This window comes from Macrotis lagotis, chromosome 1, assembly GCF_037893015.1.
Source record: "Macrotis lagotis isolate mMagLag1 chromosome 1, bilby.v1.9.chrom.fasta, whole genome shotgun sequence".
NCBI lineage: Eukaryota > Metazoa > Chordata > Mammalia > Peramelemorphia > Peramelidae > Macrotis > Macrotis lagotis.
Genome location: NC_133658.1, coordinates 160,953,602 through 160,971,601, shown reverse-complemented (window position 1 = coordinate 160,971,601; position 18,000 = coordinate 160,953,602). Strand labels below are relative to the sequence as shown.

At 39.5% G+C, this 18,000-nt stretch overlaps 1 protein-coding gene and 1 pseudogene across 1 annotated transcript; both read right to left on the bottom strand.

Annotated features, from left to right (window-relative positions):
- Nucleotides 1–1,162: 1,162 nt before the first annotated feature.
- Nucleotides 1,163–6,244, bottom strand: LOC141504348 (aspartate aminotransferase, mitochondrial-like; annotated as a pseudogene).
- Nucleotides 6,245–6,324: 80 nt separating this feature from the next.
- NANP (N-acetylneuraminic acid phosphatase) lies at nt 6,325–14,277 on the bottom strand. The gene is made up of 2 exons (XM_074209289.1): nt 14,060–14,277; nt 6,325–7,160 (listed from the first exon to the last, which is right to left on the bottom strand). The coding sequence occupies exons 1-2, from the start codon at nt 14,147–14,149 to the stop codon at nt 6,501–6,503; spliced, it is 750 nt and encodes a 249-aa protein (XP_074065390.1). The 5' UTR covers nt 14,150–14,277; the 3' UTR covers nt 6,325–6,500.
- Between the last annotated feature and the right edge of the window lie 3,723 nt (nt 14,278–18,000).

The window sequence follows — 18,000 nt, the reverse complement described above, 5'->3', positions numbered from 1 at the left end:
TATCATTATTATTTCTATTCCTAGTCAAAATCATTTATTTGAGGTCATCAGGACCCAGTCACCCCACCATCCGCTGAGAAACATATTTTGAAAATATTACATTCCTTTCTTTACATCTGTTGCTAGAATAAATTTCTGTGAATAGATTGTAACCCCCCCCCCAAAAAAAAAACAACCCAAGGCAATGGGCTGAAGTGGAAAGGTGTTAAGGAGAAGGGAGGGAAAAACTGCAGTTAAAAATTATAAAAATCAAACTTGTATTTTTAGCACAGCTCTCTGTCTTTGAGTGCATCCTTTTGTTCAGACCAAGTCTGAGAATTTCTTTTAGGGTAACTTCATCCTAGAAGTTCACACAAGTTGCCTTTGAAACAACTTATTTCATCATTTATCATGAGACAAAAATATTCCACAATTTGTTTAACCATTTGCCAACACAAAACCTCTTTAGTGTCCAACTTTGGATTACCACAAAGAAGTGCTGCTGTTACAGCTCCACAATAACATACTGGTTGAACCGATATTCCCATGGTCCCTCCAACATATTATTTTTCTCTTTCGTCATCTTTGCCAGTCTGATAGGTGTCATGAAATCTCAAAGTTGCTTTAATTTGCAATTTGAAAATTATTAGTCATTTAAATAATTTTTGTTATTGATCATTTGAATATCTTCCTTAGATTGTTCATATTTTTGGACTATTTTATTTATTGGTAATTGTTTAATTTTATAAATTTGAATCAGTTCCCTATACATCTTAGATATTAGGCTTTTATCAGAAAAAATTGCAATAAAGATATACCTCTCCCCCTCCCCAGTTATCTGATCCTCTTAAAATCATCCATTTTATCTTGTGTGATCCTATGTATGACTTTAGATATGCTCCCCTTGAGGGAGAGGGAGAGGGAGAGGGAGAGAGGGAGAGGGAGAGGGAGAGGGAGAGGGAGAGGGAGAGGGAGAGGGAGAGGGAGAGGGAGAGGGAGAGGGAGAGGGAGAGGGAGAGGGAGAGGGAGAGGGAGAGGGAGAGGGAGAGGGAGAGGGAGAGGGAGAGGGAGAGGGAGAGGGAGAGGGAGAGGGAGAGGGAGAGGGAGAGGGAGAGGGAGAGGGAGAGGGAGAGGGAGAGGGAGGAGGAGGGAGGGGAGGGGAGGGGAGGAGAGGAGAGGAGAGGGGAGGGGAGGAGAGGAGAGGAGAGTGTAGAGTTATCATAAACATACAATGTTTTGGAAAAGTTGTGTAGGATGTGGAGGATGGGTTAAGGATTTTTTTGTTAGATCCACAAAGTTCCATACACTAGTTTCAAATGCCTTTAGCCTGCTCACAGATCGTTTTTTCTGAGATACTTTCAATGACTGAGCATTAAGTACTGTGGCTGGAAGAAACTCTTCACACCACTTCTATCTTCAAAGCTCAATCATCTTTCTGAATCTCAAACAGTAGAGACTGAAGGTGGGAAGGTTATCTCTGCTCCATCTAGCCAGGGAGAGATATTTGGTTACTTGGTGAATGGCAAGGGCAAGGTATTCTACATTACCTGATATGACCCCTGCTACATCTTTTGTCATATAGATAAGAAAATTCCTTGGTCAGACATTCTACTTGCTCAGTTTTCAGACCTGTGAAACAAAATATGTCAATCTGGTCAGTGGTGTGCTGCCAATTATAGGAGAAATCCTCTTTCAAGAAGTTGGGAACCAGCTGGGTCCACATGCTAATGATGCAATCTGCTATGCCTTTCACCTCTTTCAGCCACTGGGTCCTCAGATCAGGACTATTCAGGATCATGGAGGCAACTCAGGTCCCATTGAGAGGGAAGGTTGGAATACATGAGAAGTAGGCTTTTCAACTCAGATTCTATTATTTTGGCATCATCAGTATCTTTACAAACCACAATAAAGGCTCCCACAAGTTTGCTATAGAGGCCCATGTTTTTGGCATATGACTGACAGAGAGAGAGACATTAGAATTAACATTAGGATGATCAATGAAGTGGCAAACAGCATAGGCATCCTTGTTGCCATAGCCCTGGTATGCCATGTCAAAAAAAAAAAGAATTTCCTTTGCTTTACCATGGATCCTATTTCTCTCCACTACTTGGCACGAGGATTGACTCTCATGGGATTGTGAGCTCAGGTATACAAAAGATGACACTCTGTTTTAGGACTTTTGAAATGTCTTCCATGGCTTTGGTGAAATCAAAGCCATAAGTCCTGAAGTCATAGAAGAGATAGTCTTTCAGCTGCATGGCAGTATCCCTGAAGATGAAGGTGTGATTTCTCCAGGATTAATTCTCCAGTTGAATTTGAAGAACCATTGCAGAAAACTGATTCCCACACTCAAGGCTCCAGTTCCAGAAATGGTCCATACAGTGAATATCATTTGTTTTGTTTTTTATTTTGTTATCTTTAAAGATTTTATTTATTTTGAGTTTTACAATTTTTCCCCAGTCTTACTTCCCTCCCCCACCCCCCCAGAAAGCAATTTGTCAGTCTTTGCATTGTTTCCATGCTGCACATTGATCCAAATTGAGTGTGATGAGAGAGAAATCATATCCTTAAAGAAGAAACATAAAGTATAAGAGATAACAAGATCAGACAGTAAGATAGCAGTTTTTTTTCTAAATCAAAGGGAATAGTCCTTGAACTTTGTTCAAACTCCACAGTTCTTTATCTGGATACAGATGGTATTCTCCATTGCGGACAGTCCAAAATTGTTCGATTGTTGCACTGATGGAATGAGCGAGTCCATCAAGGTTGATTATTGTCCCCATGCTGCTGTTAGGGTGTACAATGTTTTTCTGGTTCTGCTCATCTCACTCAGCATCAGTTCATGCAAATCCCTCCAGGCTTCCCTGAATTCCCATCCCTCCTGGTTTCTAATAGAACAATAGTGCTCCATGACATACATATACCACAGTTTGCTAAGTCATTCCCCAATTGAATGAATATCATTTGTTTTTCAGAACCTCATTATTTTCTCCCAGAGCCAACTCTGCTGATGCCTTGCAAAAGCCAGCCAGTCATCCAATGGTCAGATATTCTTTAAGTTCTTCCCTGCAATTTGAACCTCTATCTTATGTTTGGAAGAATATAGGACTTCCTATTATCATCTCAGGAGACCCCAACACCTTGGTTCATCTTGTTATTGATGTTCCTTGTGAATACTTCTGTCACCCCCAAGATAGGGTCTCTATGTAGGTCCACCAGAAGCTGTTCTGGCAGCAGTGATGGCAATGCTGAGGCCCAGGTGGAAGGGGGTGGCTCTGAAGAGCAAGCAGCAGGAGTGTAGCAATGCCATGGCAGGTGAAGAGACAGAGATGAGTATTAGTTGGCAAGAGAGTGTGGGTGGACACAGGTACACAATCTCTCTATTACTGAAATTCTTGATCTTTTAGTCTTCTATATGAATGTTGGTATTTTTTCTATATCTAGAAAATATTCTTTTGAAAGTTTGATTGGCACAGGATGGAATGTTAATTTAGATAGAAATCAATTTAAATAGAACTATCATTTTTTAAATTCTATTACCACAAATTATCCATGAATTACTCATGTTTCTCCATTTAGGTGGTTTTATTTCTGCAGTACTCTATTCTTAGATTCACATAGTTCCTGAGTCAGTATTGGTAAATACAATCCCAAACATTTCTGTTGAATGGAATTCTTTGTAGTTGGTGCCGGATCTTAAAAAGGAAGTAAAGATTACAAGAGGCAGAGAAATAGCAAGCTGGCCAGTGTGACTTCCCAAAATACACATACTGATGAAATATTTATGATTTAAGGAGCTGGAACCTGAGTTCTAAAGTCCCTTTAAGTTCTACAGGTATGCAGGAACTGTCTTTTTTTTTTTTGCAAGGCAAATGGGGTTAAGTGGCTTGCCCAAGGTCACACAGCTAGGTAATTATTAAGTGTCCGAGACTGGATTTGAACCCAGGTACTCCTGACTCTAAGGCCGGTGCTTTATCCACTACGCCACCTAGCCACCCCAGGAACTGTCTTGGATAGGAGTTCATTATAAGTCCCCAATTTCCATACATAAAACTCATGATGCTAACTTCTCAGGATAATAGATTTAGAGGTAAAAGGGATCTTAGAGACGATTTAGTTCAATTCACTTATTTTATAGATGAGGAAAATGAAATCCAGGTACATGAAGCACATGAAGGGACTTGACCAATACTGCAAAGAGACAACACCATGTAAGCAGGAAAGGGTAAAAATATAGTCATTTGTTTGCCTTCATCTGCAAAAATATCAGTTGGGTAGAGATGAAGCTGAGCGCTTATACTTGTCTTTTTGAGCGAGAAGAACTACCTGTTAGCACCTCTCACTCATTTGATTGGTAAATATGATAGAAAAGGAAAATGATCAATGTTGAAGGAATGTGGGAAAACCAGCACACTAATGCATTGTTGGTGTAGTTGTGAACTGATCCAGCCTTTTTGAAGAGCAATAAAACTGTTCATGCCCTTTGACCCAGCAATACCACTGTTAGTGGTCTATATCCCAAAGAGATTTTTTTTTAGGTTTTTGCAAGGCAAATGGGGTTGAGTGGCTTGCCCAAGGTCACACAGCTAGGTAATTATTAAGTATCTAAGGTGGGATCTGAACTCAGGTACTCCTGACTCCTGGGCCGGTGCTCCATCTACTGTGCCACCTAGCCACCCTGAGATTTTTTTTAAAGGGAAAAGGACCCATATATACAAAAATATTTATAGCAACGTTGTATTAGAAATTGAGGGGATGCACATCAATTGGGAAACAGACAAACTGTGGTATATGAATGTGATAAATTACTATTCTGTAAGAAATCATGAGCAGATAGGTATATTTCAGAATAACTTTCATGAACTGGTGCCGAGTGAAGTGAACAGAATCAGAACTTCATACATGTTAACAGCAACACTATGCAATGATCAACTATGACAGACTTGGCTCTTCTTAGCAATACCATGATCAAAGACAATTCCAAAATAGGTGATGAAAAATACAATCCACATACAGAGTGGTGTCTGAATGCAGATCAAAAAATGTACTGTTTTCACTTTTTTTTAAAGTTTTTCTTTTCCTGTGTTTTTCCCCCTTTTGTTCTGATTCTTATTTAACAGTATGACTAATATGGAAATGTTTCACATGATTGCACATGTAGAACCTATATCAAATTACTTGCTGTTCGGGGGGGGGAAATCAAAGGAAGAAAAAAAATTTGGAACTCAGAACTATTGATATGTCTTGTCAAATTAATACATTCAAACATTTAAATAGATTAATAATAGCTATACAGTAGCATCTTCAACCTTCCAAAAGTTTCCAAAAGAAAACAGAAAAGAAAAAACTTTGCTTGTGTTATAGCATGTATTTTTCCTGATCAGTTAGTGTGCTCTTAATCCAAACCTAGTACCTGGGAAAGATTCCTGGAATGAACAGATTTTCTAAAGTTGTAAATTCACTTATCATGGGAAAAGGAGTGACTAGGATTAAAGGCCCTCTAACTATAGGAATTAATGCTGAAATTTCATGTTGTGTGTGAAAAATAGCAGAGTAACATGAGAAGTGTTTTAAAAATATTCACATTAATAACATGGAACCAATATAAAGACTAACAGAATGCCTTCTGTGGGGGGTGCAGGGAGGGAAGCAAGAATGGGGGGGATTGTAAAACTCAAAATAAATAAAATCTCTTAAAAAAAAAATTCAGGGTGGCCAGGTAGTGCAGTGGATAAAGCACCGGCCCTGGAGTCAGGAGTACCTGGGTTCCAATCTGGGCTCAGACACTTAATAATTACCTAGCTGTGCGGCCTTGGGCAAGCCACTTAACCCCATTTGTCTTGCAAAAATCCCAATAAATAAAAAAATAAAAAAATTCACAGGGGCAGCTAGGTGGCGCAGTGGATAGAGCACCAGCCTGGGAGTCAGGAGTACCTGAGTTCAAATCCGGCCTCAGACATTTAATAATCACCTAGCTGTGTGGCCTTGGGCAAGCCACTTAACCCCATTGCTTTGCAAAAAAAAAAAATTCACATTAGAGAAGGGATACATTTTTAAGGCAAAGCACTTTTGTACTTTACATAAGTACTTATGGAGTGTTAACTAAATTGCCATGAAAAGTGTTAGTTTACAGGTACTTATAGGTAGAGATCAGTATTTCCTGACAAATATTTTTCACAAATCTAAAATTCAGAATCAATACCTATTTTAATCCATAATAAAAAGATTCAAGATGAGAAACTTTTGGGGAAAAAAATTCCCCCAGTAATTCTCATGATATTATATATAGAAGTCTTTCAGATTATATACCCACCAAACCCATAAGAAGTTTCAAGTTTTCTGATATAAATTAAGAAAAAACTTTTATTTTTCTCAAAGAAAGTGATATGTGACTTTTAATAAATTATTAGAATTAAACATGTTCTTTATTTGGAACCTAGAAGACTAAAAGAAGATAAATACCTCTAGTACATTTCCAGTAGAAATGTGAGGGAACTTCTTAATGTCTCTTTTGGTATTTGTTAAGCTGACAAAATAGGCATGTAATCTATAGCCTTTAAGATAGCAGGTAACTCTAGCACAGAAGAAACAACATAGTGAGGTACTGGGGACTCTTTCTGGGGCACAATTCCATTTTTATTTATCCAAACTGTTGCTTTAAAACCAGCATTAAGACCTCCTTGGATATCTGTTTCAAGAGTATCCCCAACCATCACACAGTCTCCTGGCTGAACCCCAAGGAGATCACAGCAGTAATAAAAGATAGATGGTGCTGGTTTCTCCTCTTCTTGCTCTCCACCTACAACAATAGCATCAAAATATGGCTGACAGTCACAAGCTTCAATCTTCTCCCTTTGTGTCTGTGTGTCACCATTAGTCAAGAGAAGAAGGGGGATCTCCTTTCGAAGTTCAATCAGCATGTTTTTAATATCTTCTGATAAAGTTATATGCTGTAGACGTGTAGATTTCCAAAGAAAATAACATTCTTTGGCCAGTTCTTGAACAGCTGTCTCCTCTCTTGTTTCTTGAATAGCTTCTTCCCAATGTGAAATCCTTAGATTAGTAATGGACATTTTGGACTCTCTGTAGCATTCTTGGCTGAATTTAATTTGGACTTTTTCACTAATGATTTGAGCTTCTCCTTCTTTGAACTGGTATTTTGACTTCAATAGTTTTGTCACCTGATAAAAAGATATAAACTTAATTAAGACACAAATCAATCCACATGAAGTTCCTACTATATGTCTAAAACTGGAGATACAAAAGAGGTGTGTAAACTGCTTTCAAGAAGTTTACAATCTAACTGGAGACAACATGCAAACCAATATATAGCAAACTACATGCTAATAGGATAAATAGGAAATAATTAACAGAGGGAAGGCCCTAGAATTAAGAGACAGTTAGTGAAGGCTTCCAGGAAAAAAAAAGGGATTTTAATTGGGACTTGAAAGAAAGCCAGGGAGGGAAGCAGGAAGAGTGGAGGAGGGAGGACATTTTAAGACTTCAGGGGCAGATCCTAAAGATCTACATGCATGTCTGAGCTGGTGTTACTGGATCAAAGAGCACATTGTTGGGGAGAAAGATGTGGAGACTGAAAGGTAGGAGGAGTCTAGGTTATGGAGGGCGTTGAATGCAAACAGAGCATTGTGTATTTAATTCTGAAGGATCTAGGAAGTCACTAAAGTTTACTGAGTAGAATGAAGTGGTCAGACCAGTGCTTCAGGAAAATTACTCTGGTGGCAGTGTCAGAGGAAAGAAGGGGGAGTATTTGAGAGATGCTCCAAAGATAAAATTGACAGGCCTTAGAAACAACTGAAATATGGGGAATGACATAGTGAGAAGTCCAGGATGACTCCTGGGTTGTGAACCTGAGGGACTATGAAAATAGTATTGCCATCTATAGTAATAGGGAAGGAGAGGAAGGGAGGGTAAGGAAAGAAAAATAAGCTTTGTATTTGCTATGCTTAATTTACTACTTGGCATACCGTTTGAGATGTTTGAAAGGTATGCAAGATTGGAGGTTGGCAGAATAGGCAGAATCATTGGAATAAAAATGGTAGTTAATTAAATCCATAGGAGCTGGTGAGATCAACAAGTGAAGTAGTATAGAGGCAGAAGAGAAAAGGGCCCAGGCACAGAACTGTTTAGAGTGTAATCTGGACCAGGATTAGCAAAGGAGACTGAAGAATGCTCAGACAGATTAAAAGGAAAACCAGGAGAGTAGTATTCCAAAACCCAAGAGAGAGAATATCCTAAATTGGGTTATGATCCCTGAAAAGCTTAAAGTAAATTTATACTAAAATGCATTGGGAGTCAGAACTTCTTCTTTCACATGTAGGGAATGGAACTGGATACTTCCCTAGCTCCAGATCACAGTAGCAGCAAGTGATTCCTCTAATGGTTCAGTCCCAAGGAGATATGAAGAGTGGGAAAGAGGAGCTCCACGGTATTAAAGGAAAGGAAACTGTATGGAGCCAGGCTTCTTGCCAGTATAAACCTTCTGGGATACTTTTTTTTGGGGGGGGGGAAGATACAAAGGGGTGCTAAATAACTCTGTAATTCTTACTTTCCTATAGGCACCAGAGACTGCATAGATTTCTATTTTTTCCTCTATTTCATTGTGGAAGAAATGAAAACTTACATACAGTTATTTTGATTTAACGGGGTTTTTTTGGCTGCTTTTAGCAACTAGGAAACAGAATGACATACCCTTTACCCACTCCTTTCTGACTTACCACCTTTAGAGAAAGTAAGTTACTAATAAATGCTGGTATGAATGACAGGCAAGAAACTTTTAAAATGAAATAAAACTTCTGCAGGAAAGAACAGGAAGGAAAATAAATTATTATTTTTTTCTTGTCCCTCATTTTTGAAGATCATTTTTTTTTAAAGAAAATCATCTGTTTTTGAAGAAGACTATGACATAAGATGCCATGATATGAAAATTAATCGAGTACTGTGCAAAGTCACTAATTGGGAGGGTGGTAAAGAGGGAGGATATTATCTAGGAAAGAAATGTTACTACCATAAAAAACTTTCTGGGGATTTAGGGGTAGGGAAAGAAAAATCAAAGTATTATACTACTAGTATTTCAAAAGTTAAGTTTAGACCACCCCTTATATACCTGGGGAGTCAATTGTGGTGATACTGAAAAAGAATACTCTAAGAAATGACAAGGGAGACAATTTCAGGGAATCTTTGGTTAGTATAAACTGATAAGGCTGAAATGAGAAGAACCAAGAAAACTATACAAAGACAACAAAACTGTGAAAAAAAAAAACTGACTCAAGAACTTAACAACCTTGTCTTCAGAGAAATTTTGATAAAGATGTGATCTACCTCCAGAAAGAGAGTTAATAGACACAAGGTGTAAAAAAAAAAAACACATTTCTGGACATGGTCAATAGTCTTTTTTTTTTTTAGGTCAATGTTCTTTTGCTTGACTTTGCTTCTTTGTTAACAGAGATTTCTTTTTCCCTTTTTCTATTTTTTTCATGGTGTGGGGGAAGACTTTGAGGAAAGAGGTCAGCAATAGTAATGCTCCCCAAAAAGCCATCATAACTTTTAAAGAAATGTACAAAACAAAGATGCTCAGAAGGAAGGAGACAAGCAGAACAGTCAAAAAAAATGTGTAAAGTTTATTATTATTATTCATAAAAAGTAAGCGATATGAAATAGATTTATGATTTCATTTAGAATTACATTTTTATGTTTTGCTATATGTATGAAAATGCTTTTTTGATGTCTTAGTTTTGAACAGTTTTCCTAAAAAGTGAGTAAGATGTCATTCCAATAGCATTTATTAGTTAATTTATTAGCGCCCATATGCCAGGCATTGTGCTTGGCAATGGAGATAGAGGAAATAAAATTGAGATTGTCCCTGCTTCTGATAAGAATTCATACAACACAGGAGATATGAAGTAAATACAGTGATTGGGTGAGAGGAAGTACCTATGGGGATAGGAATCAGGGTCTTACAAGTGAAGCAGTGCTTGAGCTAAGTTTTTAAGAAAGTCAGGGAAGGAGGTGTAAATGAAGGTGTAAATGAAAGAGGAGTGCATTCTAGGCACAAAAGGTTAGCCAGTGCAAAGTCATGGGAAGAGGAGAAGGAATGTCCTATTAAGAGGAAAAACTCTAACAAATAGTGCATGAAGGGGAGTAATATGGAAAATATGGAAATAAGCCAGAGCCAGACAGTGAAAAGTCTTTAAATACCAGAGTAATTTGTATTTAGTTGTTGAGGTAACTGGAAGCCAATGGAGCTTTCTGAGTGGGTAATACGACCTGAACTTTAGGGATATCACTGGGGCAGCTGTGGGAAAGATGGACTGGGGTGGGGGGCGAGGGGGAGGATCAGTTTGTACTTCAAAGGTCCAGGTGAAAGGTGTTCAAGGGGCCAAAGGATGGTGGTCATATAAACAGAGAAAAGCAGCCACTGCCTTGTGGGGGGTGGGGAGGAGGCGAGTCAAAATGAGGTGTGAACCAATTTCAGCTTTATCATGAGTTGTGCAACTTTGGGCAAATCCCTTTTCTCTCTGTGGGTTCCAGTTTCTCCATCTGTAAAATGAAAAGGTTGGACTAGATGACCTTTAAAATCCTTCTAAGCTCTAAATTTATGATGCTAAGGGACTGACTATGAGGGACGCTATGGAGGAAGAAACAAAAAGGCTTAGCAAATGATTGGAAATGGGGGTGAGGAGGGCTACAAGTTAACTTTGAGGAATGTACAAAGTAGCCAATTAAAAATATCCAGTAAGTAGTTAGTTATGTTAAAGTAGAACTGAGGAAAGAGACTAAGGCTAGATATATAATAGACCTGGACCTGTTTCATAGAGATAACAACCCATAAGAGCAGATGGGAACCTCAAGAGCATTCAGAGAAAGGAGGGTCCAAGACAAAGCTTTGAGATAGACCCACAATTTACGGGTTGGATGAAATGAATGAAATCCATAAAACAAAGACTGAAATCTAGCCAGACAGTAGAAGAATCAAGAGAAATGTCATGAAACGCTAAGAGGAGAAACTATTCAAGGTATCAAATGAAGTAAAGAGGTCAAGAAAAATGAGGATTTCTTAGACCTTTTCTTAAAGGGCATTTGATTTAGGAACAAGGTATTACTGATAACTTTGAAGAGAACAATTTCAGATGATTTAAGGATGGAATTGGAAGCATAACAAAAAAAAAATTGGAAAAGGTCTGCAAAGATTTTTATAAAATTTATCTCCATCAATTACAGTGGAATTTACAACATCTGATGTGCTACAAAGCCTGAAGGAAGATGTAAAGAATAGCACACAGCAAGGCAGGGGAGGTGGTGAATTCTGTGTAGTATATGGCTATTCTGAGTACACTGAAATATCAATTTTCAACATAAGTGAAAGAGAAGATACCAAAAGTTGAACCTTATTAACCCTCCCCTCTGAAAAATCTGAGAAATATTAGTAACTACAGATGGACTTGTTTACTTTCTCTAGCTCTATAAAATATACTCCATTTACATACTCCACATACACCATTGATGACAGTAGAAGGGATAGACAGGATTCCATAAGCAATTTACTACAGCACTGAAAGGTGTCAAGATGATAAAGTTCCCCTGTGCTTATTTGTTGACTACCAAAAAAAAAAGCATTTTATTGGTAGCTAAAGTACCACTTTAAAGTCTCTTGATAGGGGTGGCTAGGTGATGCAGTGAATAGAGCACCAGCCTTGGAGTCCAGGAGTACCTGGGTTCAAATCTGACCTCAGACAATAATAATTACCTAGTCGTGTGGCCTTAGGCAAGCCACTTAGCCCCATTGTCTTCAAGAGTTGCCTTGGCTAAAAGTCATCACCCACTGGTCATTCTGGTGCCATACCTCTTAGAATTTACAGCAGTATTTATTAATCACACATATTTATAGGCTGATGGAAAAACAGAATCTGTTTCAAGATTCTCTTCTATTGTTTATCACCTCAAATTTTTCAACAATGATTTGAGTTAATCATTCACTCAACAAAGATTTATTCAAAAAAAAAAATAAAACAACAAAGATTTATTAAGGGCTTACTATGTGTAAGGCAGTGTTAAGCACTGGAGAGACAATCCAAATTTTTGTTAAAGGAATTACAAGTCAGAGGGAAAAAAAGGCAATTTACATAAAAACAACCCAAGTGACTTAAGTGCAACAGAGGTTCAGGCAAAGTGCTAAAGGAAGTATTAGGAAGCAGAGATGACTTTCACTTGGGGACCAGACTAAGAAAAAGTTCTACCCTAAACTGGAAGAAGGGTAGCTAGGTGATTCAGTGAATAGAGCACTGGTCTTAGGAGTGAGGAAGATGGAAATTTGAAACCAGCCTCAGACAATTGCCACTTACTAGTCACTAAATGACTTCAGCAAGTCACTTAACCTTGATCACCTAACATCCAGAGCCATCTCCAGTCATTCTGATTCATATCTGGCCACTGGACCCAGATGGCTCTAGAGAAGAAAGTGAGGCTGATGACTTAGCACAGCACCCCCCCCCCCACTCAAATCCAAATCATGTACTTGTCATGGTCTTCTAGAACTAAGGACAAACAAGTGCAGTATAAATATTATCTTTTGAGCCTCATAACAATCTTTAGAGTTAGTGCTATTATTATCACCCCCATTTTGCAGTTGAGAAAGCTGAAGTTAAATCATTTGTCCGGGATCATACATCTAATGTATGGGACAGGAATTTAAGTCAAATATTTCTGACTCCAGGCCCAGCCATACTACCATCCAGCTGTTGCTATTAACCAACACCTCTCCCCCTACCACTGCCACCCCCAGGACTGTTGTAAGAATTCAACCAATACTATTTATAATATGTAATTACTAGTTAATATTATTATTATTACAGATGTGGCACTAGAACTGAATTGGAGCCCGCGGGCTTAGGTTTTAAATCTCGGCTCCGCCACTTAGGAGAGGAACTTTGAGGCTTGGATTAGATAGACAGCCTCCAAGGTCCTTGCCAGCCCTGTATCTAGGACACTTAGCACTTATAAAGAGTGAAGGGAATAAGAATGCCAAACAGACTATAAGCACAACCTCAAAAGTCCAAACTGTAGAAACAGAAGAGAGATGGGAAGTGGTCGGTTTGTATTGTAAGGGGTATAAAGTGCTGACTTTTCAGAAACATAGTGCTAAATTAGTCTAAGCCATAGGCCTCCGTTTCTATTTCTCAAGAATCAAGTGAGCTTGAGAACCCGGATCTCCGACTAGAAAAATTATGTCACCCTAACCTTATAAGATGTAAATAAAGACTAACTTTCCTGGGAAAGCTTAGGTACACTTCCCTTCTCTTCGGGCCATCAAGTTTAATCAATTGTTGTAAGGTTCGGCAGAAAAGAGGAGGGTGAATGAGTTGTGGCTTTTGTGGCTTTTTTAACCCTGCTTCAGCTTCTGTAATTTGGCTTTTCCTGCTCTCTCTCTCTCTCTCTCAGAGTGAGGAACTGCCCTGCTTCTTGCAAGAATCGAATTAAATTTTAACTCTTTGCTGCCACTTTGAGAGGACTCTGAGTAGTCATTTCGGGTTAGGGTTTGAATTCCCCGCACTAGCGTCCTCCAGACGGTCACATTTGGGAACCATCCAGGTTCCTCTCCTCCAGGCAGTCCTCAGGCACAGCTCGGTGGTGAAGTTGGCTGGTTTTGGGGTCCAGACCTGAGCCTGTGTGTGGCTTTGGCCAAGCCGCTTGACCACTCCCCTCAACTTCTCCAGAGCCCCGGGGCTGTTATGGGGATCACCTTAAAGCGCCGATCTCTAGCGGCTATTGTCATGCCTCCGTTTTATCGGGGTCGTGCTCCAGGTGTGGCCCGACCAGGGCAGGGTGCCTGGGGTCCATCACCTCCCGGATGGTTGCATCAGCCTTCAGGCCATTCCGCCCCGCTCGGTGGGCGCCCTCGAGGTTTTGGGGGACAGCGGAGAAAAGTCCTTTGGGGGTGGGGGTGAGGCAGGGGGTCGGGGCGCTGGGCAAAAGGCGATGAACTGGGGGTGATCTCGGCGCAAGAGGGGGGGAGGGGATTGCGGAAAAAGCCCGGCCAGGGGCGGGTGGACGCCGTAACCGTTACCTCCAGCATGGCTCTCCTAGTGGCCTCCGCCGTGTCCACCAAGGTGTTGTCCAGGTCCAGAAACACCGCCCTCACCCGGTGCAGCCCCATCCCGCGTCCTAACGGCCCGAGCTCCCCGCACAAGTGGCGGCAGCGAGGGCAGAAGTCCTCGCGCGTGCGCAGAAGAGCCTGGCCATCCCCACCCCGCCTAGAGGGGCGCTCCAGGCGGCTGAAAAGGTCACCTGACCCGCGGGCCCCGCTCCGCTCTGGTCACGAGGCCGGCTAAACCAATGCCCTTCCACTTCCCACCACGCCTCCCCACCCCGGTTGGAACTCCCGCGAGATTTCAGAGGCGGCGCGAGAAACTGTCGGTCTATAAAAGGCGTGAGCAGCCGCGCCATCAGAGGGCGCCGATCTGAGGCGGGCCACCGGGAATGAATGGCGGGAGTGTGAGGACGGCGCGTTCAGTAACGTAATGTGGGAGTCTGTCAAAGCACAGCCGGGTGTGAGGGACGAAGGCGCCGCCTCCCCCGGCCCTTTACGCCTCCCTGATTCTTGCGCTCCCTTCTCCTTCTCTGAAGTAAGCCCTAAACGCGCTTCTGACCCTTAAGCCAGGCATGGAACGGGCTTCTCTGTTCCTTGGACAGACGAAGGCGGAAAACGTGTGTTAAAAACGTGCTGTGGGCCGGAGATAACGAGAAATGGGCCTTGATAGGGGCGGCCTCCAGCCACTCGGCCGCTGGGGGAGGCCGACCCCCAAAAGCTACTTATAATTCCCTTAAAAAAACGTTTTTGGCACCGAGTGCTTCCTTAATTATTTTAGCAGAAAGTAGACATAACGAGGATTCTTGAAGGATCCGCAGCAACCTCATTAGGTAGGTAAGCTGAGAAATCTTGATACAGTATTTCACTCCATTTTATTATAATATTTTCCCCCCCTTTTTTAGGTTTTTACAAGGCAATGGGGTTAAGTGGCCTGCCCAAGGCCAAACAACTAAGTAATGATTAAGTGTCTGAGGTTGGATTTGAACTCAGGTCCTCCTGACTCCGGGACCTGTGCTCCATCCCCTGCACCACCTAGCTGCCCCCCCCCCCCATTTGTTATAGTATCTTAGAGAAGAGCAAGGGACCCTAAGTGAAGCAAAAGAGATAGTTAGCAGAATCTCACATTTTCTTTTAAGTTTCCAATTCCTTATTATAGGCTTCTAAAGTAATTTTACTTTATACTAAAGTATAAATAATTATCTATTATCTATTATATATAATATATATTATATAAATATACTAAAGTAATTTTAAGAAACTCCCTTTGTCAATCGTCCAAAGAGCAAGAAGCAGCATAAAAAACAGATTCCTAATTTTCAAGTAATTCCCGTCTAAAACAAGTAGATTCTGAGGTCTCCTTTAGATTTAAAATTGTTTTAACCAAAGTTAACAGTGTTAACAATTGGACTGTTTCAGGTCCTGCCTAATAAGATTGCTTATGGGGTTTTGTTTTTAGTTTTTGCAAGGCAAATGAGGTTAGCTTGCCCAAGGCCACACAACTAGGTAATTATGAAGTGTCTGAGGTCGAATTTGAACTCAGGTACTTCTGACTCCAGGGCCAGTGCTCTATCCACTGCACCACCTAACCACCCCTATGTTTTTGCTTCTAATCTTTAACTTCAGACCTGGAAGGGTATTTTAACTTATAGGGGTAACTTTAGTAACTATCCATTAAACTTAAAGGGAAAAAGAAACTCTGGAGTAAATCCATATTTGATGGAAAGATTATTTCAATAGCCATAATGTTGTGTTTTATTAAAGCACAGCCATGAGCTAGGATACACATAAAAGTAAGCATTGAATTATTAGGATAAGCTTTCAACTAAGTTACTTTTAAAGCCCAGGGCAGTTAGTATATTAGTAATTCTAACCAGAGAAAATGAATGTTTTCATAGGTATTTAGAGAAATTTTGACTTCTATTGATTTTCACTTCAGAATTTTGAAATGTTGGGTCATTTTCAGTATTTATTTGATAAAAATGATGGTATTCTGAGTCTTATAGTGGGTAGGGTGTTCACTGAATCCTTAAAGTAAGTTTAGCAGATTTTACATTGGAATTTTAATTTGTTGACATGTCACTGAAATGACAGCTCAGGGGCAAATTAGAATAGATAAATGTTTTAAAGCAGATTGCTCCTACTTTAGATAATAGAAATAATTGTTGGGGCAACCAGCTAGCAGAAAAAAAAGTATTTTGTTAATATAACAATTTATGATGGTAAAATGAGAATTCAATTCTATTGGAGATAGGAAACTTAGAGATTACAAGGTGAATGAGGAGAGGAGATAACTGTGAAAAGCTATTTGAAGCAAACATTAGGAATCTTGTCTATCAAGATGAAAAAGCTAGGAGGGTTGCTTCTTTCAACTCCACTTGAGGTCCACTAATTCAATTCAACATGACTAAACATCTGTCTTTAAGGAGTTTTTGCCATCAACTAATAAATGTGTTTTCTGTGACATTTCCAGCCTATTCTTGGAGCCACTCAAAATATAACTCAATATATGATTTTTTTTTTAACCATAAGTACTTTCAAATATGGTAAACATTAGGAGAGAAACATTTGAGTGTATGTGCAAGGCCTTATATGATAGGATAATAGAGGAGTTTAAGAGATAAGAAATGTGGTAGAGAACAAAGGGAAATTATTCACTGGAGGAAAGGAAAACATATAAAATTAAAAACACCTACATTTAAGAGCAAGACAATTGGCATGCCATACCTGTTGAATCATGAATCCTTAGATGGGATAAATTACTGTGAATGTTCATGAATTTTGGAGTATTGGAGTTCATAGCATCAACTACTACATAAGACAACTCTATACTCATCCCCTTTACCATAGCAAGATCTATTAATTACTCTAATTCTATAATTCTGGTTCTGTTTGCCTTACTCTGGGCTATTTTTCTGAAGCATTAAATCTTGATGTGCACCTGAGGTGACAGGAAATTTAGATGCTCAGTCTCAGTAATAACACTGAAGTATAAAGTGGGATTTTTGTTATTGTTTATGGGTTTTTTAAAACAATTACTTATATTATCTAAAGTAGGAACAATCTACTTTAAAACATTTATCCATTAAAACTGGATACCAGTATTCATGTGCAAATTATTACTGTTGGGCATTTCATTTTTTAGCTGTCCTACTCCCTGAGAGAAAAAGAAAATGTGGCAGTATCAGGACAATGCCTGTTCACAGAAGTATAATTTATGCTTAGCTGATTAGGTGTTAGCATTGTTAAACTTAGAATGGCTCAAAGGAAATAAGAAATTTTCTTTCATTCCCCAAACTTTAGAGCAGGGATTAATCTTTTTTCCTGTGACCTGACTTCCTTTGGCAGTCTGGTGAAACCTGTGAACCTCTTCTCAGAATAAATAACATATATTGCTTACATTCACAATTGAAAGAAACTTTAGATTTCAGTTAGAGATTAGTAGACTATATTCTTTCTCCAAGATCATGGACTTACTGAAATCAGCAGCTAGTTGGTCCAGTAGATAAGGCCCTAGATCTGGTATAAAGAAACTCCCGTTGGAATCCAGTCCCAGATACTTGACTAGCTGTATTTCTCTTGGTAAGTCACTTCACAACTCTGTCTCAGATTCCTCTTGTCTAAAATGGGGATAATAATAGTACCTGTCTCCCAGAGTTTTTGTGAGGATAGAATGAGATATTTGTGAAGTACTTAGCAAACCATAAAGCACTCATAATGCTAACTATTTTAATATTAATTCTAACCACAGTCTCCGTACAGGCACTTAAAGATATAAAATCCTTTAGCATAAGCCAAGTCTAGGAATCTTTTCAATATTCTGATCACAAACAAATTTGCTACATAAAAACTATACACATTATTTTATGGAGGTTCTTTTTCTGGAGTTGTATTCATTTATGAGTTGTTTTCTACCTATC

What these genes read in the sequence shown, in the direction of transcription:
- NANP (XM_074209289.1), bottom strand. Translation starts at nt 14,149, where the DNA reads ATGGGGCTGCACCGGGTGAGGGCGGTGTTTCTGGACCTGGACAACACC. An exon ending in CTAGGAGAGCCATGCTGGAG is followed by an intron (nt 7,161 to 14,059) that starts GTAACGGTTACG and finishes TCTTTTTATCAG; the next exon opens with GTGACAAAACTATTGAAGTC.